Source organism: Centruroides vittatus, unplaced genomic scaffold (genome assembly GCF_030686945.1).
Source record: "Centruroides vittatus isolate TY-2023 unplaced genomic scaffold, ASM3068694v2 contig_854, whole genome shotgun sequence".
In the NCBI taxonomy this organism is placed as follows: Eukaryota; Metazoa; Arthropoda; class Arachnida; order Scorpiones; family Buthidae; genus Centruroides; species Centruroides vittatus.
Window position 1 is genome coordinate 2,421,177 of NW_027122558.1, and position 25,053 is coordinate 2,446,229.

Here is a 25,053-nt window from a genome sequence, read left to right on the forward strand (position 1 = left end):
CGAGTTACTGTTTTTATAGTTTATGGCCATTTCTTCCTTTCCCACCTTGTAAATTTTGTTTTTTTCCAGATGCCATATTTGCGTTTTTTTACCTGTGCAGTGTAACAGCTTGGTTTGATCTACATGTGTATGCACGTCTTCTTCCAGGACTATAGTGGATAAAGCAGTATTGTTTTTTTATCATTATGTGCTCTTGGAGGCATTGATGTAAGTGTCTTGTAGTGGTTCCTATAAAAATTGCAAATGCTTTCGTGTTCTGTTATCAGTTATCAGCACTGCATACACCCCTGGAAGATTGAACCTGTTGATTGTATCTTTGTTGTTGCAGAGTAGCCTATGTATTGTTGTGCTTCTTTTGTATGCTAATGCAATTTTATTGGTTTTGCAATCTCCTTATAGTTATTTGCTAGCTGCTTGTTGTACATTATGCTTCTGTACTGTTGTGGTGCTGCAGGTTTCATATCAATGTTTTTTTGGTATTGCTTAATGAGGTCTTCAATGCTCCACTTATCAGATTTGTACTTTACTGCTAACTCTTGTATATATTTTAGCTCCTAACTCTTGATTTTTTTCTTCTGATGAGTGGGAATATGCTCTTTTTATTATAGATCTAAAAAATGCTATAGTAAATGGGTAGGGATTGTGTGAATGGGCATGTATAGCACTGGGAAGTATGTTGGTTTCCTGTAGACCTTGGTGAATATGATGGACCCTTTGCATGTTATTTCAAGATCTAGGAAATGTACATACATCTCGCTCCATGTTCAGTCTGAGACCATATGGGTTGTTGATTGTGCATATGAATGCCATTTATATTTCCATACAATGAGAATGTCATTACAATCTCATGTATACTTCAGTTCTATTTTCAAAGTTTGAGAGTACCTTGTCTTCTAGGCATCTTATGACCAGTTTGCATAATGAGTCTGAGTGAGGGCTGCCCATGGTACTCCTCTATATTGTAAGTACAGTCTGATAGAAAATGTGTGGAGATTTTTGAAAAGAAAGATGACTCAACACTGTCCTTACACATTAGAGCAATCAGCAATTGCCCAGATTGAAAATGTCTCCACCAATCAACAAATGTTAAGAAATTAGATTCAAATATTCAAACAGTGAGACCCATTTTCAAATTCTACAGTTTGATGACGTCCAATAAAATGCAGACGAAAATGTTCGCTTCAGTGAAATTTTTGATAGATTCTTGGCTTCCGTGCAGGCTGATTCATAATTGTATATGCTATCTTGTGATCATGACACATGCTTAAAGCATTCTTTTAGTCTAAAATATTTTTTATGTTAACTTATAAGCTTAATGTTGCATGGAAAATTATAAGGTAGATCTATCTAATGATTTGTATGATTTAATTTGAATTTTCCAGACTATATAGTAATTATTATTAATTCAAAAGTTAAAACTTTCCAGCAAAACACCTAAATTCAACATTCAAACGTTTTTGGCCACTCGATTAACAAGTGGCCGAAAACGTTGAAAAATAATTCCTAAGTTATGGTTTTACTTTGAGTGTAATAATTTTGAAGAAATTTTCTGTATATTTGGGAGAAATTGTGTATCTCTGTTCATAAGTTAAATTGCGCCATATTACTTCTTGCTGCCTGCAGATGGCTACACTTGGTCAACCATATTGTTAGCAAACAAAAAGCAACAAGGCAGTCAAGGAGACAAATTCCCAACTTTCCATAACTTTTTCCAAACACTAATGAAAACCCTGGACTTTTCAAGTGGGTAGAAATCCCGTACATATGTAATTGTTCTAATGTGAAAGGACAGCATTGAGTCATCTTTCTTTTCAAAAATCTCCATACATTTTCTATCAGACTGTATATGATTCATCTTTGACTTGCAATTCACACAAAGGATATTGGCTGCTTTTGAATAGTTATGAAACAGTCCAAAAGAGAGACATTTTTCAAACAGTTTAAAAAATAAGGAGCAGAATATTAAAAGTGGGTGGAGCTATTCTATCTAATATAAAACATCTGATCTCTGAGTATAAGCTACCTGATGAAGAACTGTACTTAGATCAATAAAAGTAATCAGGTAAATACTTTTATGTGGTCTAAAACATTGGTTCTTTTATCATAATCCCACTAACCAGTTTAATAGAAAAGTAATTATTCTCATGCAACGAACATATATTTACGTTATAAATTTCTTTATATCATATATTGTTAATAAAGAAATTCCTCTTAACTTTCATTTATCTACTTAAAATAGCATTAATAAAAATAATTTTATAGCTCAAGTTCATGCTATTGCATCTCCTGAAATTTGATACTTTTCTATGAAATAATTTGCTGTATCTTTATTCATATGTTTCAGAAAAAAATCCCACATATTACAATATCACTGCATATTTTTAAAACTTACTTCAAGATATTCTTTAAACATTTAAATATGCATAAAATAATTTATAAAAATGGTTCTAAATATTTCAAAACAGAACATACCTGGTTTTTGTTTTAAATCAAATTTCTGCTTTTCTTTTTTTGAAAAGTTCATTATAGTTTCAATAACAAAATTAAAGTTCTTTTGAAAAAGTTAAAAAAGTTTTAAAATGCTCAATTCATGAAGTCAATATACTGTTTAACTCTTCTGTTAAGCTGATTTAAGATTGTGAAGAAAGAAACTGCTGCTAAGAGATAATGTTTTATTGCCTTATAGTAACATGAATAACCCTCTTATTATATTAACTAAAATTATCCATCATTCCTTGTAGTCTCTGATGCATCATCCTTCTCCATTAAAAACTATTAATTCAAGCTATGGTACAGTCAAACCTCAGTTTTCAAACAAAATGTTCTTAAAAGTTGTTCTAAAACCAAAACAAATTTTCCCATAGGAAACAAAATAAAATGGATTAATTTGTTCCCGACTCCAAAATAAAGCCTTTAAATTTTACCTTTTTAGCTGTATTTCATGCATAAAAATGCCTACAAATGCAATGTAATATTATAACATACCAACTGAATAAAGAACAAAGTTATAAATAAGAAAGACAATTTCATCCATCCTAACCTTTAAACACAAATTCTTGGATTTCATTTATATTACATAAATGTCAATTAATGTGGTTTCCGTATATTCTGAAACAGTGTCCTCTTTTCTTTGGATGATTTGTTATCACTTCTAGGTGCTTATACAGACACTTGACCTGAAACGCATCTCATTAAATAAAAAAGTTCCCAAATAAAAGTTGATGATAGAATTGCCAAGTGTCTTTATAAGCACCTAGTGTCCTATGTGAGTGTTGGTTAGACGTGTGACCTGACTGCCAATAGATGGCGCTAAGCCTGGTCTACTGCATGTGGAAGATTTCCTTTGTCTACCAGCAGTTTTGTGTGAGACCTCATGATAGAGACTACTGTAGTTACATGATTCTTTGTTACTGTTGTTACTGACAATAAAGTTTACTCTGTCTCTGTATGTCTACTCTACTTATTTTAAAGTGTTCAACATAACTTAGCATTACATGGTGTCAGAATAAAACACTGTGTTGATCCATCTGTCTGCAAGTTCTGCCGCCAGATATTGAATCATACGCTACCGTCTAATATCGATAAAGCACCACCAAAAGCCTCAGCAGAGCTAGTTGTGACCAATGGCAACATGTCTACCACGTGGAAGCTGTGGAAACAGCGTTATGAATGGTTTGCGACAACCACACAGCTATCATTGAAACTGCCTAATGATTAAGCAGCAGTCCTCGTGGTAGTCATATGACAAGATGCAACGGTCATCTTCAATACCTTTTTGCTCACGGAGGAGGAGAAAACAAATCCACTAATAATCCTTCAAAAGTTTGATGTATATTTCACTCCCCAAGCAAATGAAACGTATATCCGTTGGTTGTTCAACAGGCATGTGCAGTCGGAAGGTGAGTCGTTTGATAAATTCTTGACTGACCTTAGAACCAAAATTTGGAGATGTAATTTTGGTATACAAGAGAACAGTCTCTTAAGAGACAAAATAGTGCAGGGCATATGCTCCAATACGATTAGAGAACAATTGCTCAGAGAACCACTCTGATGCTGGATCATGCTATTCAGATCTGTAGAGCCAGCGAGTGAACATCCATTCAGCTGTGAGAGATGCAACCTAGAATGGAATTCATGAACAGTCATGTGAATTCGCTAAAATTCACAAAAAAAGATGATGATCCCAGCAACTCAGGCAAATAATGCTGCAGAGCATTTGTGTTGGCAATGCAGCATGTCGCATGCATATCAAAAGTGTCCAGCATTTAAGGTACACTGCCATCAGCGTTCAAAAAAGGGTCATTACGCTAGAAATTATCCTTCTAGACGGCAAAAGTCACAGCAGACTTGTGAAGTGCAGTTCCCTGAGAAGTCGGACAGAGAACATAGGTATGACTGTTTGTCTGTGTCAGAGTTGCTCCAGGACCAATCCACATGTCCAAGCATTTCCCAATTGTGGCATGTTCCCATCAGATTCTCCAGTGAAATTTCCACAGTGTTCAAGTTGGAGACAGGAGCAGATGGTGACGTTATGCCATTTTCCTTAGTTCAATGCCTTAAGCTAAAAGTAATCCCTAGTGTCATATGTCGTATTCGTTCCTTCAACCACACCTATATGCTAGTGCTAGGTGAATGTGTTGCTAGTTGTGTTGTGAAAGGTCATAGTGCAAGAATAAAGTTCATTGTTGTGGAAGGCAAACATTCTCTGTTGCTAGGCAAAGATACCTGTGAAAAGCTAAATCACGTTCGCCAAGTAGAAATAGTTGAACCAAAAGTTGCAGTACCAGATAATATTTTTAGAGGTATTGGCTGTATCACAGATTTCGTGTATGACATAGAATTAATAGACAATCCAGTTCTTTGCATGCATCCACTGCAAAATATTCCTTATACAATTTGTGCAGAAGTCAAGAAGGAGCTGGACAATATGGTCAAGCTAAAGATGCTCAAAACCAGTCACCCACCAGAGGTGAGTCCATTAGTGGTAGTGCACAAAGAGGGCAAGATCCACTTGTGCATGGATCCATCAGACATTAATAAAGCCATCAAAAGGCATCATTTTTCCAGTCAAAACCATGGAAGACACAGTGGTGCCCATAACTAATGCACGCTACTTTACCCTGGTAGATGCTCGAAAGGGATTTTGGCAATTGCCCATTACACTACGTACTGCTGACTTGCTAACAGTGAATACTTCATGTGGCCAATACTCCTTTCAACGCGTGCCATTCAGCCTGGCATCGGCACCCAAGATCTTTATGGTGTTCTGCATTACCTATTGAAAGGGCTGCCAAAACATGGAGTGTTCTATGGACGACATTTTGATCTGGGCAGACAATATACCAGACTTATGTAAATTCACCAACGAAGTACTATCCTGCCTGTATAAGCAGAGTGTTAGATTAAACAAAGAAAAATGTGCATTTGAGCAAACGTCAGTAAACTTTCTGGATCATGTCTTCAGTGCTCAAGGTGTCCAGATCAACCCCAAAAAGGTTGAAGCTATCAATAATTTGAAAGTCCCTACTAACATCACAGAGTTACAACACATTTTAGGAATGACCAATTACATTTCTAAATTCATTCCAAACTATTCCTCTATGACTGAACCCCTTCATTCACTACTTCAAAAAGGCATGACCTGGACCTGGAACCATTAGCAATAGAATGCTTTTAACAGTTTGAAAACTGATTGAAAAAAAGCTCCACTACTGGTATTCTACAATGTCAATAAAGCTGTAATGCTATCAGTAGATTCTAGTTCATATGCCATGGGTGCAGTGCTGTTGCAGGAGGGATGCCCTATAGCGTATTCCACAAAGGCACTAACCAATGCTCAACAGAGATATCCACAGATTGAGAAGGAAGCATTTGCAATGCAGCATGGGTGTATAAAGTTCGATGACTACATCTATAAGAAACAGTTAACAATTGAAACTGACCATAAGCCATTAGAAAACATTGCAAAAAAGTCCTGGAACACAGCACCACCTTGATTACAACGTTTGTTATTCGACATTCTCCAATATGCACCTACAGTGGTATACAAGCGTGGCAGAGACATCCCCGTGGCCGATGCTCTAAGCCAGAACTGTTCAACAGTAATTTCCTGTGACCTGCTGGATAATTTTATTGTTGCTGTGAATGTTCCACTGGCAGAATGCTGACTTACATCAAACTAACGAGGAGGATACAAAACTACAGCAACTTATTATGATCATACAAGCAGGCTGGCCAGACTCAATTGATCACATTCCAGTTGCCATCCATGAATTTTGGACGTACAGAGACAAACTATCAGTGTATGAAGGACTCATCTTTAAAGGAAAATGACTCCTAGTGCCCTTAAAACTCTGTCCTGCTATCTCCAGAAGTTGCACCTGGGCCTCCCCAGGATTCAATTAATGCTCAACCGAGCTAGACAAATCATTTTTTGGCCGGGTATGACTCACAAGATAGAGAACATTACTGCAGCTTGTCATATTTGCCAGGCCACAGAGCTCATGCTCCTGATCAGGCATCTCTCCTCATGAAGCCCATACCACAGTATCCTTAGCAACATCTCACCAGTGATTTGTTTGAGGTGGTAGGTGATACCTGTGTGCTAGTGGCCAACAGTTACTCAGGTTTCTTTGAATATGAAAAACTAAACAATCCCATCACATTAGCAGTCATCAACTTTTTAAAGCGTATCTTTGCAGTACATAGAATTCTGGACACCCTGGAATCTGACAATAGACCTCAATACTCTTCACATCAGATCTGTCAATTCTGTTTACAGTGGAAGATCAATCATGTGACTCCCTCTCCCAAATATCCTCAGTCTAACGGGCTAGCTGAGAGGTACGTACAAACGGCCAAATCAATCATCAAACGATGTTGTGCTGATGGAACAGATGAATCCCTAGCACTTCTAAATTGGTGGAATCTACCATGCAGTGGTCTTGGTTCCCCTGCCCAGTGTTGTTTGGTAGGCAGACTGCAAAATTATTCCCAATTCACCTGTCTGCAAGGTCTGTAGGTTTTCAAGATGTGTTCCCAAACTACAATCCAATTACACCTCACAAACACAATGTCGTTGGGCTGTTGAACGTCCTTCATTGCCCAAGCATTCATTAGTGAGATTACAAACTGCTTATAAGCAATGGTCACCACCAATAGTGGTAAAGTGGCTTCCACAACTTCGTTCTTACTTAGTGCATACTGCAGATGGTTCATTGCTATGTCGTAATTCTTCAATGGTAATGCCAACCAAGGCCCAGTTTCCACCTACTGTTACCCCAGCACTTCCTGCACAGGACTCTACTATGTGACCACTGGAAAGTAATACTCAGCTGGCCGACAATCAATCTAAGAACAGTCAAGGCATGGTTACGACGACTCGCTCCGGCAGAATTGTACGTCCTCCAAATAGACGAAACTTGTAAACAAGTTCAGTTCAATGTATTTGTGATCTAGCAAGGTCTACAAAAAGAAAAAAAGGGAAGATGTCACATGTGAGTGTCGGTTAGACGTGTGGTCTGACCGCCGATAGATGGCACTGAGCCTGGTCTACTGCATGTGAGAGATTTCCTTTGTCTACCAGCAGTTTTGTGTGAGACCTTGTGCTAGAGACTACTGTAGTTACATGGCTCTTTGTTACGGTTGTTACTGATGTGAGATCAGAAATCCCCCTGAACGTAAATTATAATCATTGTTCCCTATTTTTAATTGAAAATTTTCCTATTATAAACATCCTGGCTAAAAATGGTCCTGGCCGAGAAAATATGCATCCCCGGTTATATAACTGTCAACTATCCATTGTTCTTACGCTGAGTACAGATCATCTTGCAACTTAAGTTTATAGTTAGCGCCCGAATTCGCCGTATTGTTTCCAATCCCGGGAACACCAATGGCCTAATCACATTCACGTGACCAACTTTCCCAGCAAAAAGCTATATAAGATACTTCCTTCCTCCCCTCGGGGGAGTCAATCATCGACCTAGATCGAGTCACGATCTAGTCCATCTAGTCCATCTTGTCCTTGTGCCTAACGAAAAATTTTACTTTGTGCCTCAAGAGTTACCGACCCTTCCCTTTAAAGGAATTATCGATCCTTGTGACCGACAGAATATTTGAAATGCTGATTGTCTAAGAGGTATGGAACTCATCTATGTGAGCTCTCTCTCTCCTCGCATGGTAGGGATATATAGCTTTTTATATATGTCACCTTTTTAATGTCAGATTTTTGTAACGTATTTTTCTCATTAAATCGTTGTTATCCTGTTACATGGTGTCTTGTTTGCTCGAATATTCGCTTATCACCTTCCCACGACTCCACCTTCCCTCCTACATTTGACCGGATGAAAAGTAGTCCCGTCCCTACGGGATCCCTACCGACAAATAAGCTCATCGTGGGCAAGTCCCTCCGACTTGTTAGCCGAAATTAGACAGAGGTCTGACCTCGTCGTTCCTCCTCGGTACCCACACTGACAATAAAGTTTAGTCAGTCTCTGTACGTCTCCTCTACTTATTTTAAAGTATTCAATGTAACTTAACATTACACCTAGTAGTTATAACAAATCATCCAACATGGTTTTTATTAATTTAATTTCAACTGTAGAACATACCAAAAAAGGTAGTAGTATATTTCCTGCCTGTGCATTGAAAACTAATTTAAATAGCTATGTCATCAATTATTCATGTCGTGATGTCTGATGATGTGAGGCAATCTCAGTGCCACTAACTTCTGAATTGGTAGTCCTGTCCTAGATTGGTCAGGCCATCGACTTTCTCTAACAAAGAAAGTATAGGGAGCTGACCATCTCTCACTCTCTAATCTGTGGTTGGCTCTTGCCAAGTAGCTTGTTTGGCAACTGGTGCAATTACAAGTTTGAAATTCTGTTCATGAACCAATTTGTTTGAAAAATGAGCCATTCAAAACCAGAAGTTTGACTGTTTTTGTATTTGCATCCAGGAATTAGTCTCAAAGCCTATAAATGAAAACTAATAACTCTTAACCTCAAAATATTTCTCATTTGAATTGCGCCATATTCAAGCCTTCTACTGATTATATCTTTTGAAAAAAATTAAGGTAAATATTGTCTTAATAATCTAAAATTCTATTGTTTTATTGTTTCACTGTGATTCAAACAACAATCTATCTTCAGAACCATTAATCTTTTACAGTTAGCTGATTTACATATCCAGAAATGATATACAGTAATACCTCAGTTTTCATTGACTTCGGTTATCATTGATTTTTTTCACGAAAAATTTGTCTCACTTTTCGATTGCCTCAGATTTCATCAGCGTGCTCAAATGACTTTGCTGTTAATTTTGCGAAAACAGAAAGCGACCCACACATTTTCTGGTGCAGTGTGGCATTATTTATCATTCTGTGAACATTACACCGCAACGGCCCACCAATGGCAAACAGTTTCGTTCCATAAACACTGAGAGTTTGGTCGTGGGTTCACACTTTGCCTGGGCAGGCTGGCCACGTGAAGTTTTCTGGGTTTTCTCCACGTCTGTAACACCTGAATAGGGACCAGTTACCCTTAAACAGATTTCCCGAAAGGCATTATTCCCCTTGATATGACCATCATAAACACATACAACTACTATTACATGACAATTATGTCAACTTTACCACGAGGTGATATAGGCTAGAAGCTCATGTCCAATTAGCTTCTACAAGACAAGACATTACCCTGCATGTCTAGCCAAACAATTCCATTGCTTTCATCTTAATGCTTTTATCTTTATGCTGATTAGTCTTTTATGTTCATTTCTTATTGCTTTTAGTATTTTGCTTTATATTAATTCTCTATAAAATGTGTTTCTGGTATGTATTTTGAAGTGTCTAGAACAAATTAATTGGATTTACATTGATTTATATGGAAATAATTGCCTCAGTTTTCGTCGGTTTCGAATTTCGCCGATTGTTTTCGGACGGATTATCGACGAAAACCGAGGTATCACTGTATATTAATTTGCTTTGACAATATTAATCAGCAACATAATTTGCAAGTAAGCATTAAGTTTAGTCATTTTTATGATAAATATTTCTCCAAACTTCATTTTATTCTTTAATTCGTGGAAACTAGTATATATTAAATAAGTAAAAAAAAGCAGCTTAATATTTAATGATTTCATAGTTCAATAAAGTTTTAACTACAAAAAACTCAAACATGAAAAAATCTACTTACAGGCATTATAAGATTAATAAAAAAAATATATACTATATATAAAACCATGACAGAATAAAATCTGATAATTAATTATTGTCAGTTAAACTTACAAGAAGTAATTTAGTTTCATGTAAAAACATTTAATTTTTGACAAGCAAATCAAAACACTTTCATTGACTTTAGTTATTAATGTATCAGCTTATTAAATCAAAAAAAATTATTGACTGAACCAAACATCATTATAGCACATTGTTATTGATTCAGCTATTGATTTTCAAAACAATTATAAGCAAACCGAAAATGTGTTAGTAAACAAAATATCAATTAATTCCACTATCAATAAATTCAAACAGCACACTCACAAAGGTATACAAAAAATACCTTTACGTTTTTGCCGTTTTGGAAACTTCCCTGTAGAACCTTAAATGTAAAATATTGATAACTATTATATATAATTATTCATACCATTTAAAAATTATTAAAATATTCATTTAAATAGTTTTATGCTAGATATGTTACTAAAGAATAATCAACTTTTAAAAATGTATCTTTAATAAGTTCATTAAATATTAATTTTTGGAAAACATACTGGGCATAATTTGTGCAAACAAGACATACAACAGCTTAATTTATACCCACACACACACACACCATAAAAAATTTCTGTAACAGAAATAAGCCTTCATGTAACTTGAAATGTATACACTATACCTTTGGTGTTGACACTGAAAGCATGACCAGTAAGCAGTTTAGAAAGCATCATCTCTAAAAACTAAAATGTATTATTCTTTTTTTTTATGTTCTATTTCCATTAGCATTTCATTGTAGATGTAATTATAAAGTAAATAAAACAGAATAATGGAATATTGAGACAAATGCCTAAATCCTCAGTTGAAAATACAAAATGTCTTCCAAACAATGAAACTTTTATTGTATTTCATTCTTTATCTCATTATTATTAAAATATATGATCTCTCACACAAGTTATTACCTTGTCCAGCTGAGAGAACTTAGTAGTTCCAGTGAACCATAGAGATAAGATGTTAAGAACACAAGCTCCAGTTGGGCCACATATACTAATAAGATCTATGGAGAGAAATGAAGCCAAAAGTGACCACAAGCAGCACTTGATCTGGAGAGGGTGGTTACTAAACAGCATCTGTCCTCCATATCATAGACAGTTGTCTATGACATAAAAGACAGAGGCTACAAAATACATGGCTTAAGGTTTACAAAACCATATCCACTTCTGTACAGAAAACAAAAGGGCTTGTTACATATTCATAACAGAATATCAGTAGAACTCACTCAAATTAACAAAGTCCATATTTGTGGGTTAGACAGAGGCTCATGTTTGAAAACTCTGATAGTCTCCCTTGGATACCAGTGGTGAATGTAGCACTAGCCAAATATAGCTACTGCATCACAAACACATTTTTGCCGACTTACACAAAATGGATGACATATACATCTGTGTCTGAATTGCTGCTGAAGCATGTTTGCTGGGTTGCCCAGCAAACATGCTTCAGCAGCAATTCAGACACAGATCACCAAGGCTGAAAAACAAGGCATGCCAACAGATAAAGTGGACTCAAGAAAGAAATGAATTCTTCATCTGTACCTATTACATCATTACAAAACTTGAAACAGACATGAAAGTTTAGGCAGTATACTACCTGACAAATTTACATAAAAATATCCACATATCACTACTAAAGTTGTTGATCAGAAAAGAACAATTCTAAAACCTTATTCTACAAACAATGTTTTAAAATATCAAACAAGTTGCACAACATATATCAACACACTAGATCACACACTCATTGACCATACATCAATGGCAATCACTCATGAGAACATATAAAGCATACGGGTTCATTCATAAATCATGTATCTTGACTTAGGAGAGGAATGGGTAAAAGAAAAAAACCGGTCATAACTTTAATAAAATAAATTTAAAAGATAAAATATACATATATTTTTTAATATTTTAATATACTTTAAAAAACATATATATATATATATATATATATATATGTAAATATATTATATAATATATATAATTTTATTTTTAATTGGTTTTAGTAACTAACCAATTGTTATTTCCTTAATGAAATCCAGTTTAAGTGTAAAAATATCTTTATATTAATTAAATGATGTATGTATGTACTGTACATTTATTTCCTGAATATACAGAGGTTATGAAAAATTAATTTACGAAAAATGATAATGATACAGTTAAAAAAAAATTTTTTTTAAATATAGAATACAAGTTGAAAAGTTCATGCGACACACCAAAAGTATATAAAAGGGAAACAGATTGTCATTTATGAGAGTAGCAGAACATACTAGAGCAATAAAGTATAAATATGAAAATTATGTAATGTCAAAACATTGTAATTCAATAGGTTATGAAATAAATTTAAGTAAAATAAAAATTTTAAAATGAAAAAATAAATTTAAAAGAAAACTAAAACATTTAAAAATTTAAAAAACAAAAAAAAGTCTAATAATTGTATACATGAAAATGAAGGAATGGGAACTGATAATACATGGTTACCATTATTGCCATCAGAAAGTAAGAGTTGAGTAGAACTTCTGAAAAACAATTAATATAATGTAACTTAAATGATCAGTGTCTATTGCTTTTTTAAAGTTTTAAATATGTACAAAAGATACAAAACTTTACTTAGAATAAAGTAAAGTTTTGTATTATTGATCATTTTATAAATGTACTGTACATAATATTGTAATTTATGTAATTTTAGTAATTTTGTAAAATCATATTCAAAATTTTAAATTACAATTGAAAGTAAAAATTATGTAACTCTTGGGTTTAAAACATTTTGCAACATTGTTATTTATTTTAGAAATTTTTTATGAAATTTTAATATTTTATGAAAATTGTCTGCTTCAACTGAAGATAGGTCAAGGGATCCAAAATGTACATTTTGGAGTTAATTAAAAGACTCCAATCACCTTTTTGATTGTAATATGATAAATCCTCATTAATGGCTAAATTGGTAGCTATATTGATAACAGAAACGATAACAATAAAAGGATATGAAGCTTTATTTTCAGTCTTTTCAAGATCATCCTCAAGTTACAAACAATAATATGAAAAATTGACAATTTAGGAATTTGACAGAAGCTACATAGAACAGAATATACCAAACAATTTGAAATTAAAACAGAAAATAATAAAATAGATTAAAGTAAAAGATAAAACCAAGAAATAGATCTATTTATATCATTTGTTGTTATATGATTAATATATATAAATAAAAATGTTAGTGGTAAGGACACAAATAACAATAACAAAAAATAAAAGCAGGCAATCTTAACATCAGAAATACATAAGACAAAAACCAGCCATCCTGGTTACACAGATGTCTGTCTCATATCATACTCTAAATGTTGAAGGGTTGAAGGTGAGATATTTATATCCTTGTAATTGACAGAATATCCCTCACACATTAATTCATAAATTTGTAGTGCTTCAGCTTGTCATATATGATACCTATTTCTGATCTTGGTGATTTCTTCCTTGTTCCTATTGTACATTGACCAAGTTCGATAAAGCATAGGCTACCGTGGCTGTGAGGGGAGATTACTTTTGTATGTTTTGTTTGTGTTATTTCGAGCATGCACCAAGAAATCTTAAAGTAGATCTCACACACATTAAATCATGTGCCACTCTGTTGTCCTTAAGACTGCATTTATGCAGATGCAAGAGGAGGGAAAAACAGGTAACTTTTTGAATCAGAATTCCCATTAGCAATGTAGTTTATGCAGAAAAGAGAAACAGTTCTCATGCATTATGCATGAAAAATGCATATTCCATCATCCTTAAAGGTTCAACCTGTTGAATTCCTCTTGTATTTTTCTCTCCTCTCCTGGGTTGGCACACATGCAATAGAATGACGACGATGGCGAATGCTGGCATTCTATCCAATATGAAGAAAATTCCCCGAGAAGCTACAAAAAACATGGGAAAACCATAAATAAAAGGAAAAGAATGTTAGAGTAGTTTCATTTATTTTTTGTTTTATCTTTCTTTAACTTTATTTCATTGTAAAATTCTTCAGACTTTTCCTTCCACTTCTGCATGAACACAACTAATGGAGAAACAAGGAAAAACGTCTGTAGGCACATGAATTTGGTTTGCTTGGTTTTCCCTCCTATGTTTTTTTCCTCTCTCTCCTATTGCCTTTCTCATGTTTGCATAAATTCAGCCTGGAATGCCCATGGGGTAATGCAGGTTCTTGTCATTATGCAGACTCTTGTAGACAGTGCAATTTCTCTTATACATAATTCTTCTCCCAGTAGCTTTGCCCATCTCCTTATAAATGTTGTGAAATGGAATTAAGTATTCCACTACTGTGCAGTCACCCTTGACAATATCCCATGTAACTGTATTCCATGTATACTGGGATTTATCAATAAAAGCCTGTATGGTTTCAAGACTAGAACCAAAATACTGCCCAGACTTTTGATGTAGTTCAATTCTTCCATTCTATCAAGAACAGGCAGCAAGTTTGTGAGAGGCTGCCAGGGGAAAAAGAAATTTAAAAAAAATAATGATTATAACAGATATATTGTTATCGTCTCTACTGACATCTGAACTGCCGAGCAATAACAGTCAATGAAATGTGGGAACAGTTGAGTCAGAGATCAATGCCTCATTTATGAACAATAAAACCCATTTATTAGACAATAGTACTTTTATTGTGAGTTAATTATCACAAAAGGTTAAAGTCCTTGTATATTTTGGCATATAGTCTTTGAAATAAGAGGAAAGTCTAGCAACGAGGGTGGTTTCCTATTGCTGACCAAATGGTGCATTCTAAGACCAGTTCTTGAACAGGAAACAATGTCTGGTGAATGCAGATCAAAATTTCCAAAATTTCTCTCAATGAAGGTCAATAACTTCGGAGGATACATCAGCAAAGGATGAAGACAAAACCTTGCAGGAAACACCCCAGCAAGGGACATATCACCACAGTATGCCAGAACAAAAAAACCAAGTGTCTTTGTGGCCTGGGGCCGTATTCTGGTCACCATCTCTGGTCTCTCGTAAGCCAGTTGCTGATTGGCTAATCCAAATGATTAGCCAATCAGCAACCGGCTTGTGAGAGATGAGAGACAAGAGACGGTGACCAGAATACGACCCCTGGACTTATATATCTTGTGGTTTTGCAAATCATTACTTTATTGGTTATTAATCCCCCTTTCTTGATCCCCGATTGGTCTTTCTCTATTGCCAGGTGAAATTGGACCAGATCAATTCCTGAGAAAGATGACTGTTTATTAATACAATTCAACACTGTCTTTCATTCAGTCTTGAACAAACCTTGTACCTTAATTAATGTTTTGTTTTTTGTTCATCTTGTCTTATAAAAAATTTAATTTACTAAGTTTCTCCTTTGTTTTTACTGCATGGTTTTAATATTAAAATAATTTTATTTTTCCCCTTTTCCTTTATAATTTAGTTTCCTTAATTTTAATTAATCATGAAGATAGACATTTGTTTTTGTTTAGATATGTGGTTAATAGAATGTTCCTCTTCCCAGCCAGGGCCGGATACTTGTAGCATAAAGGGTCAATGTGAGGCCTGGAGAATAAAAAAGTTCTAAGAAGTTTTCTGAATACAAACACAGTATCTTTATCTAGTCCAGTAACTGGTTATTTTTTTTCTGAAAAACAAACATTTTCAATCTTCTCCCAAGATCATATCCAAAAATAATCTAAAGAACAAGATGTAATTCAAAATTACCAATCATATACATGTAGATGCTTGATATAATTAAATCATAAATATTTGTCAAAATGCACTTGCCAATCATGAGAAATGCATTTCTTTTGTTTCTAAATACTTTGGTATTGATTCTACCACCCTAATTTATGCTGCTGTTTGAATATTTTATGAGTGTTAACATGCCACTTGTAAACAGAAATATTTGACACAACAGCATACAACAGTGTTTTTGGCATAGTCAGCATATGAATTGTTAGCTGTACTATATACACACAAAATACTTATCTTAACTCACCACCACACATCTTTCTGTCATGGAAAATAGAAATGTCAATACCAGGAATTACTGAATTGTCATAAAATTTTTGAGTAAGCAAGCAAAGAAAGCAGGAGTTGAGTGAATCAAAGGGAAAGTGACCTGAGGAGAGCAAAGCAAGGAGGCTTATCCCAAGGAGTGAGCAAAGAAAGGAGGCTTATCCCAAGGAGTGAGCAAAGCAAGCAGGGATTAGATTTCATTGAGAAGAGTGAAGCAAATAAGGGTGAACTGCCCACTCCACAGGAAATCAAGCAAACTAAGCAGAGCAAGAGGAGTGAAGTGAGAGAGGTCAGTTCTTCACTTGGGATGTCATAAAATTTTTGTTGAACCAAAGCAAACAAGCTTCCATGGCAGCAACTCTAATTGACAAATAGTTGAAACATGTTTTGCAAAGTATTGACAATTGGTTTGAACAAAATTTTGCACATTAATATAAATGATAAAAGGGTGTCATAACAGAGGCTGAATTTTAAAATTTGACTTAAAATGGAATATCAGGAGTAAAAAGTCATGTTAAGTCAATGGGAAAACTTCGCTTTATAAAAACGTAAACAAATGAGCACATGCTACCCAACATTCCAAATATGCTCTTGCTAATTTTTTTTTAATATCAATCTTCTTTCCATTCTTTTTGGAAAAATTGACCATATATACCTTACTTAACCTATATATGTTAACATATTATACTTTTCACTTGTTTATTACATAAGTTAAAAGCATGTTAGAACAAAGGTAAGAATTCACTGTTTAAGCATAGTAACAAGTCACTTTAATTTAGCACCTCTAATGAATGATCTAATGTGATAACTTCCCTTTACTCAACACCGGAAGATAATCAATTACGTACCTCTAAAAGCCTGTTACCGGTGCATTGCAACCTGACAAAGAACCTCGGAAAGTTTGAAAACGTTCGTTAAATCTAATTTTTTCGTTTTCTGATGATTAACTACACACCGGTAACAGGCTTTTAGAGGTACATAATTGATCTAATGTGAGCTCGCATGTCATCACTGTGCTTCAGTCTGAGACAAAGTTCTCCTAGTTATAAATAGTCTATATTGAGAACAAGTGAGCAAAGCAAACAGGAAACTGTGCTGCCTTAGGCAACCTGGGGACAAAGTTCCTAGTCATTATGTGATATAAAAAGAAGTTAAACTATTTAGTTCTTAAACAACAGCTACAAATCACTGTTTATCCTCCTTTATGTGGATTTCATATTGAAATCCAATTTTCTAAAGATGGTTCTTACCATTCGTTAATTATAGAATCTTTAGAACAAGCTACAATAAGATTTTCAACAGATGCAATTTGATTGACAAACTTTTGATTCACATAATATTAACGAAGATCACTCCAAACTACCTTATCTTCTTTATCTGACGATCTCAGACAGGGTTATAGATTTTCTATTTTTAATAATATTTTGCTTCTTGCTTGCTCAAGTTTAAATGTTTTGTTAATATGAGTATTACATAAATTAAAGAATTTACATTCAGGATTACTACTATGACTTGTTCAAAAGAGCCTATTGCCTAAGTTTAAAGTATAACAATATCTTTAGACCTATGAATCTAACCAATTTTCACACACATTCCACCAAAAATATACACTATGATTTATTGTTTAAGAAACAAACAAACCAGTTTACTTTATGTTTTATAAAAAAATAAAGTTACTGTAAAAAATAGTGTTTAAATTTTTTGTTTTTGCATTTTATATTCCGATAAACAGTGAATTTGAAAGTTTGGAAAAATAAATAAAGTCTAAATTAGCTTCAAAAACCTTTTACCTATTAAATTTATTAACTTTATTTTTAAGAAATGAATAAATCTAAATTTATATTTTTGTTGCATAACCTAACCTACTTATTATTCAATTACTTTCAGAAAGAAAATATTTATAATTATAAATTTTCCTTCTTACTCATAATCGAAATTTTATACATTGGCAAAATAAATAAATTACTATATTCAATAAACAATTTGTACATAATGCCTAACTTGTCTACGATATAAAGATACGTTACAAATAATTTCAGATCATTTAATAAAGATAAACATACCTTCACTTTTATGAGTCTGTTTATTCTCAAATCCTTCTAAAAGCATACCATCTGCTAATCGTAAGAAACGAGATGTCAAAGTTGGGAATGACTGATTAGAAAATGCCATATATCTTTCTCTGAGCCTAATAGCTTGGATTAATAACTCTGATGCTTGTTGTAGATCTTCTAGAGGGACCTATAACAATTAAAATAAAAACACCTAAGTATTAGGACATGAATAAAAATTTATGCAAAGTCTAAAACAACTGTAATGAAAAATTCAGCTACAGATGTACTTACTACATTATAATAAATCAATGTACAATGTAACTTGTCTAAGTAACTTGTCTATGTAAAAAAAATAAAACTGGTTAAACATATCAGGTCCAAATTTATTTGTTTCTCTAATAAACTTAATTCATATTAAGACTCACTCAGCCTTTTAAAGCAGCATAAAAATTTTAACAACAAACATTTTCAGTCTTTTTTAAAGACTCAGATTTACACATTTTAAATTGAACAATTTAACGTGGACAATAACCCCGATATAAAATCTCTTCTAAACAATAACCTCCCCAGATATTAAACCTCCATGTAAAAATCCCTCAGAGAATAAACCCTAACTTTAAATGCCAGTAGATTAAATCAAATATATGCTAATTATCACCCAAAATTACTCTCTTAATTCAATAAAAACTCATTTTTCCACGAAAAAAGAGATTTTAGCAGTTTTTCCACGTCTATTGACATTTTTTGCAGAAAAAACATCAATAGTTAAATAACATTAAATATCCTTTTTTAAATTTTGAGAGTTTGGCAATAGCCAGTTAATGTAATACTTAATGCACTGTCAATGAATGTTTTAGGACTCAAATCTTTAGGCAAAGTACCTAAACCATTTAGTGTCATCCTGCTTACTCCTTTATCTGACTCACAGCAAGTTCAAAACATCAAACGATAAAAAATCTAAAATGAAAAGTGTTAAAAAACACCTTAGTTATTTTACAAATCATGAAAACCAATACAAACCACTATGGCAAATGTGTATTATTAATCAAGATTATGAAAATCAGTTATGGAGTTTACAATCCAAGCAAGTTGAATCTTTCTTTGTGCCCTGTGATATAGTGTCCAAGTAAACGTTGCCGCACAATATTTAATCACACAATGTCACAAACGACAGAAACCAACTTATGCCATCAAGATGTGGAATATACGATAAAAATCAATGATCCAAAGATGAATTACCAAAAACCAAATATTTCAATGGAAAGATGGCATAAACATTTTCAGTCCAACATTGGAAGTTTCCATCCCACCTTTTGGAAACTGGATTTCTTCAAAGAGAACAAGCATTCCACAAGTTTACTCCAATCAAATTCTGACTGGTCATCTGTCACAAGCTCTGAGAAAGAAATATGTTGAGTCAAATGCATGGACTCTTATTATTATTTCTTCTTTGAAACTGTGTTTTGTTGATTGTTGGACTATGAACCCAAAGTTGAGTTTTAATTGAACACTTGGCTTTATTTCCATCTTTATTTAGTTGACTATACCAGTCAGACAATACGGTTTCAAAGAAGAAATAGACTCTTATTACTGTTCACAGCTGCTGTGATCACACCACTCTCTAACTAATATTTACATAATAATATTAAATTGCAACTTTTATCAGGAATTTCAATATTTCAACTATAAATGACTAATTCATAAATTGTTTTATGAAATGTGATTATTAACTTTAACTACATAATTAATTAATTAAAATAATTTTAAATTATTCTCATGTGAAGCGTGTCATCATCAATGTACTTGGCAAACTTATGGAGATTCTTTTTTAGAACAGAAATATAATCAGAGAATTTCAATTACTTCTTGGGATAGTAGTTGGACAACTTGTGGACAAATTCCTACACATTTTGGTAAAATTGAGCATATTAACTTTAAGTACAGATATACCTTGATTAACGCACTTAATCCCTCGATGCTACCACGTGTATGAAAATTGTGTACGTATCATATGATAATCAAATATGGTAAAACCACTTTAATTAAAACTTCTGCCATGTATATAAAGAGATTGCTGCAATTAATTTCGCACGTTAATCAAATCCCACATTAAGCAAGGGATACCTGCATTATTTAAAGATTTGTATCAGGATTTTATTGTGTTAAATAAATTTCAAAGAAACTCAGTTTCAGGAGAAGTCTTTATTTTTACACAGAGACCATATTGTTCTTAAGGTAAAGTGATCAGTTATGTTAGGTTGAAATGTGGGACGCATCTGTGTTGTGGAAGCTAAAAATGGGGTAGACCTCCAACATATATAATAATAATAATAACCAGTGGTGATATTCAGCGGGCTCGCACAAGTTCGGCCAAACCCATTGGTAAAATTTTCAGTTTCCCGAACCTTGTTAAACACATGTAACATTTCTCAATATATTTTTTAAAAGAAACAAAACCACTAAAATATACATATTATACTCTGTAACACTACTAAACTAGAGCCTTATACCCTGTTTGCACCGAGCATTTCAATCTAGATTGTGAGCAAGGTCGGGGACTATGTCTTGGTGTGATCTCTCATGACCATTTCAATCTCGACCGAAACGAGGTTTGATCACGATCGATTCAAGAGAGTTCTTGAAACCAGATCCAGTCATAAGAGAGATCCCACAATCTCATGCGTGCGAGATAATACAAGATGACTGAGGAACACATGTCGAGCTATGGACAGCGAAATAGAAAGGATATTGTATTTCGAGAGACGATGACATCTGTCTATTATCAGCAGTACCATTCGGGGTGAAAAATTTCCCCCCCAAAAAAGATCGACAGCACTAATACACTATTGTTACCGGTCTTCACCCAGGGTCCCTTATGTTCCAAATATGCCACTGATTATTAGATATATCACAAGAAAAGGTATTGTATTTATTTCTAGCCAAAACTTCCATTTTGTTTGTCGGTAATTGTTAGGGAAAAATTTTCTGCTAGTGAACCTTTTGTTAAATATTTCAAATATCACCACTGATAAGAACTAATTCATTAATAAATAATTTAGTAGAAAAATATATAAATACATAAATGCATAAATAAACTTAAAAATAACTCTTCATAGAAAAAAAAATTGATTTTTTTTTTTCCACAACTTGATGGCGCTGTTTGTATATCTGTCATGGTATGCCTAGAATGGTCACTAGGGGCACTTCTAGATATTATTTAAATTAATAATAAATGCAGTATATTATTATTGCAATAGGAATTTATTATTTATACCACGGAATGACACCGTTGCTACTGGAACGTCCACTAGGGGGCATCCCGGGCCACTAGTAGTAAAAGAAAACAACTTTGTGCTCTTGACAACATGCAAACATGTTGAAAATGTTATATGACCAAATACGGGACACTTTCCGGGACGGTGTTCAATGTGGGACTAACAACTCAAATTCGGGACGTCTGGTCACCTTACCTTAAGGGGTTTTTACATGGGGGTTTCATCCAGGGGGTTATTGTCTTGTTATGATGATTGTATCTTTAATATAATGAAAGTAACATAGAACAAAAATTATAAATGCCAAACATTTTTAAAACTTAAAACATTAACTACATAATAAAAATAATTAAAATAAATAAAACACAACAAAAATAAAAAACAAGATACATGAAATAACAAAAACAATACAAATCATTTATACATATAAAACTAACCCACAAAAGCACAAAAAATAAATTCAAAAGAAAAGAAATTATTAAATTAGGAAAATAAGAGTGAAAAAAGCATTAACCCTGAAACTAAGAGAAAACTAATGAAAAAAGGCAGTCTAAAGCTGTGGTCGCACCTTGTGACTTCCAGCCATAGGCAACTGCGACAGCTATTCTCATTAACTAGTAAACCCCCTTCGAAAATGCGACTGCAACTGTGACGAGAAACAAAATGTTTGTTCTACTCGCACTGATTGCAAATGTGCATCCAATCAGCAAACGCCTAACGCCTTTGTGCCACATCATACGGTGACAACAATGAAAATAGTTCTTCATCATGGCAGAAAGTTAGAGGATTGATACTTTTACAGAATCGAGATTGATCGAGCTTATTCAGGCTCACCATTGCCTGTTGGATTTTAATTCTTCGTTTCATTGAAGATTTTATCTCTTCATGTATTCTCACCAGCTCTATCAAACTGATTGTTTTTTTCTTCTATTTGTTGCAGAAAAGGAACTGCTTGCTATTTTAATAAGAAAAGTGGCTAAAAGTCTGTAAATAAATACTCTGAAGTAGAACATAAACTGTTGGTAAACTCACAAAAGTAGTCAAAAACAAGCTACTGTAATTTTATTGGTTTTTTATAGGGTCATGTGTTTCCGAGTTGCAACAGCCAGCGAACAATTTGTGACCACGAGAAGACAAGCACAACTTGCGCTTGTTGCAGTTGCAGTCATCTGCATAGCTGGAAATCGCATGGTGTGACTATGGCTTTAGTCAAGTACTGCCTATTTCAAACCACACACACCATGCTGAAGACATGTTCTGATCCATATAATTAATTATTGGAATACCCCTCATGCACAGATTTATAAATTTCCAGTTCTTCAACATAATAAATGTGGTACTTGTTTCTGACTCTTCTGGTGATCTTAGCTCTATCCCAATGTATGTTAACCATATCAACCAGTGCATTAGCTGTCAGAGGAAGTCCCCTTTTGTGTACTATATATGTAATCTTTCGTGTGTGTTAAGAAAGTTTAATCTAGTCCTACATATATTAAATTGTATTCTACTCTATCATCAGTAATAGGAATGGTGTACACTCCTGGGATGACCATAGGATCAGGTGGATCCTTGTCATTTTGCAGGATCTTGTTAATTGTGGGATTTCTCTTGTATAAAATTCTGTTACCTGTGGCTTTTCAAACTTCTTTAAAGATGTTAAGGGGATTGCTGTATTCAACAATTGTGCAGTTGTCTTTGGTAATCCCTCTTCTGTCCAAGTCCAGAGTGCACTTGAATTTGTCAAGAAATTCTTGAATAGTCTTATGACTAACAAAATTACTCTCCCAAAGTTTTAACATAGTATTGTGTCAAGAATGTTAATGCATACATGATCATCTGATCAAGGCCCTTATGGCAGCTATATTGTAATGGCAAGGATCATGAGAGAATAAAAAGAGGCTGAACAAAGGTTTACAAAATACCTGGGTTCTGATTCTACCATCTTTAGAGAGATTAAAATATGTGAGAAGTGGGTCTTGTTGTCATTCTTCTGTTCCAATTTCAAAGTCAGGCCATAAGGGTTAGAGTTGGCATTATGTAAGAATTCATGTACTATACTGTACACGTTTCATTTTCCAAATAATCAGTACATCATCAATGTATCTAGCATAGACACAGATGTTAGAAGAATAAAATATACTGCAAAACTGGATGATATTACAATAAAAGCACCAACTATCACCTGTAATCCAGTTAAAATGAACAAATTTATTATACAAACAAATGTTTAACTGTTTTTTAACATTGATAATTGTTAAGACAAAAAATAAAGCATTACCTTTCACTTATCTTTTTATTCTTTTTAAACTTAACTTTAATAATTTACAGAACTTATTTTGAACATTGTAACCAGACGAAACTCTTACGAAACAACTTGCCTACAGTGTAGCCAGATATAAATGTACAATAATTTAACAATAATGTACTGATTATTTGGAAAACAAAACAGAATAGAAAGAAAGTGAATGTCTTCACTTTTCTTCCCATCATTCACACCAGTGACAGTCCAAGACAGAATTTTTATATATGGAGACGACCTTTCCTTTGAGGCTACATTCTTGCAACATCATGTAAATGGAAACAGCATCATCTAATTTACCAAAGGATGCTATTTGGCTAATTTACCAGATGTTTCCATGACTAATTTACCAGAAATACTATTTCCATTTACACAATGTTGTGGGAATGTAACCTCAAAGGAAAGGTCATCTCCATATATAAGAATTGTTTTGGACTGTTGCTGATGTGAACAATGGAAAGAAAGCAAAGATATTCATGATGTTTTTATATTTTTTTAAGAAATTAATTATCTCATTTCTAACTTCTGCATTTGTAACTGAGATTTTCCAAACATTTTTATAACATGAAATTTATTCAAAATTAATCACTCAATAACCTACATACAACCTTGTGCGTAAAACAAGATTTATTACACTGAAAAACTAATGTTTATGGTCATATTTAATGATTATTCAGGGTTGCTGTTCAAAAAAAAAAAAATCAAAATATTGAACATTTTCAATACAAATGAAAATAGAACAAAAAAATAGGTGAATGTCAAACACAGTTTAAATATAAACATAAAAAATTTTACAATCAGCTACATTGCTGTGACATGTGCAAAAACTAAAAGAAACACAAAACAGTAATCAAACATGCATGATGCATTATATAGTGTAGACCTCAAACCAGGATTTCAAAGCACTCAATATCATGTTTAGGTACTTCTAGTTGACAGAGTTTACCTTGTGTGTTGATTTTTTGATATGAAGGCCTCAGCAAGAGTAAGACAGTACTTGGGTCTGACATGCTTGTGATCTTAATTTCTTTCCAAGAAACTTTGACCAAATCATCCAAGGTATTAGCAACTAGAACTGTAGAGTGACATCTTAACAGTATACTTATATTCCTTTAACCATGAAATTAAAGATTGTACCTACAATGGCACCCATATACACCAAATCATGTGCTACCCTTTCATT

The 25,053-nt window shown here is 33.7% G+C and overlaps 1 protein-coding gene across 3 annotated transcripts in view; it reads right to left on the reverse strand.

The window, feature by feature from the left end:
* Window positions 1-25,053, reverse strand: part of AMPdeam (AMP deaminase) — an 89,632-nt gene that overhangs the window by 47,425 nt on the left and 17,154 nt on the right. Inside the window, exons 4-5 of one of the 3 annotated variants that reach the window (XM_067279124.1) lie at window positions 18,309-18,486; window positions 10,560-10,592 (exon numbers count right to left, since the gene is read on the reverse strand). In XM_067279124.1, the coding sequence (XP_067135225.1) occupies window positions 10,560-10,592; window positions 18,309-18,486 (211 nt within the window). Of the gene's footprint in view, window positions 1-10,553; window positions 10,593-18,308; window positions 18,487-25,053 lie in introns of all 3 variants that reach the window. The other 2 variants (XM_067279123.1, XM_067279125.1) reach the window with 2 other exon arrangements.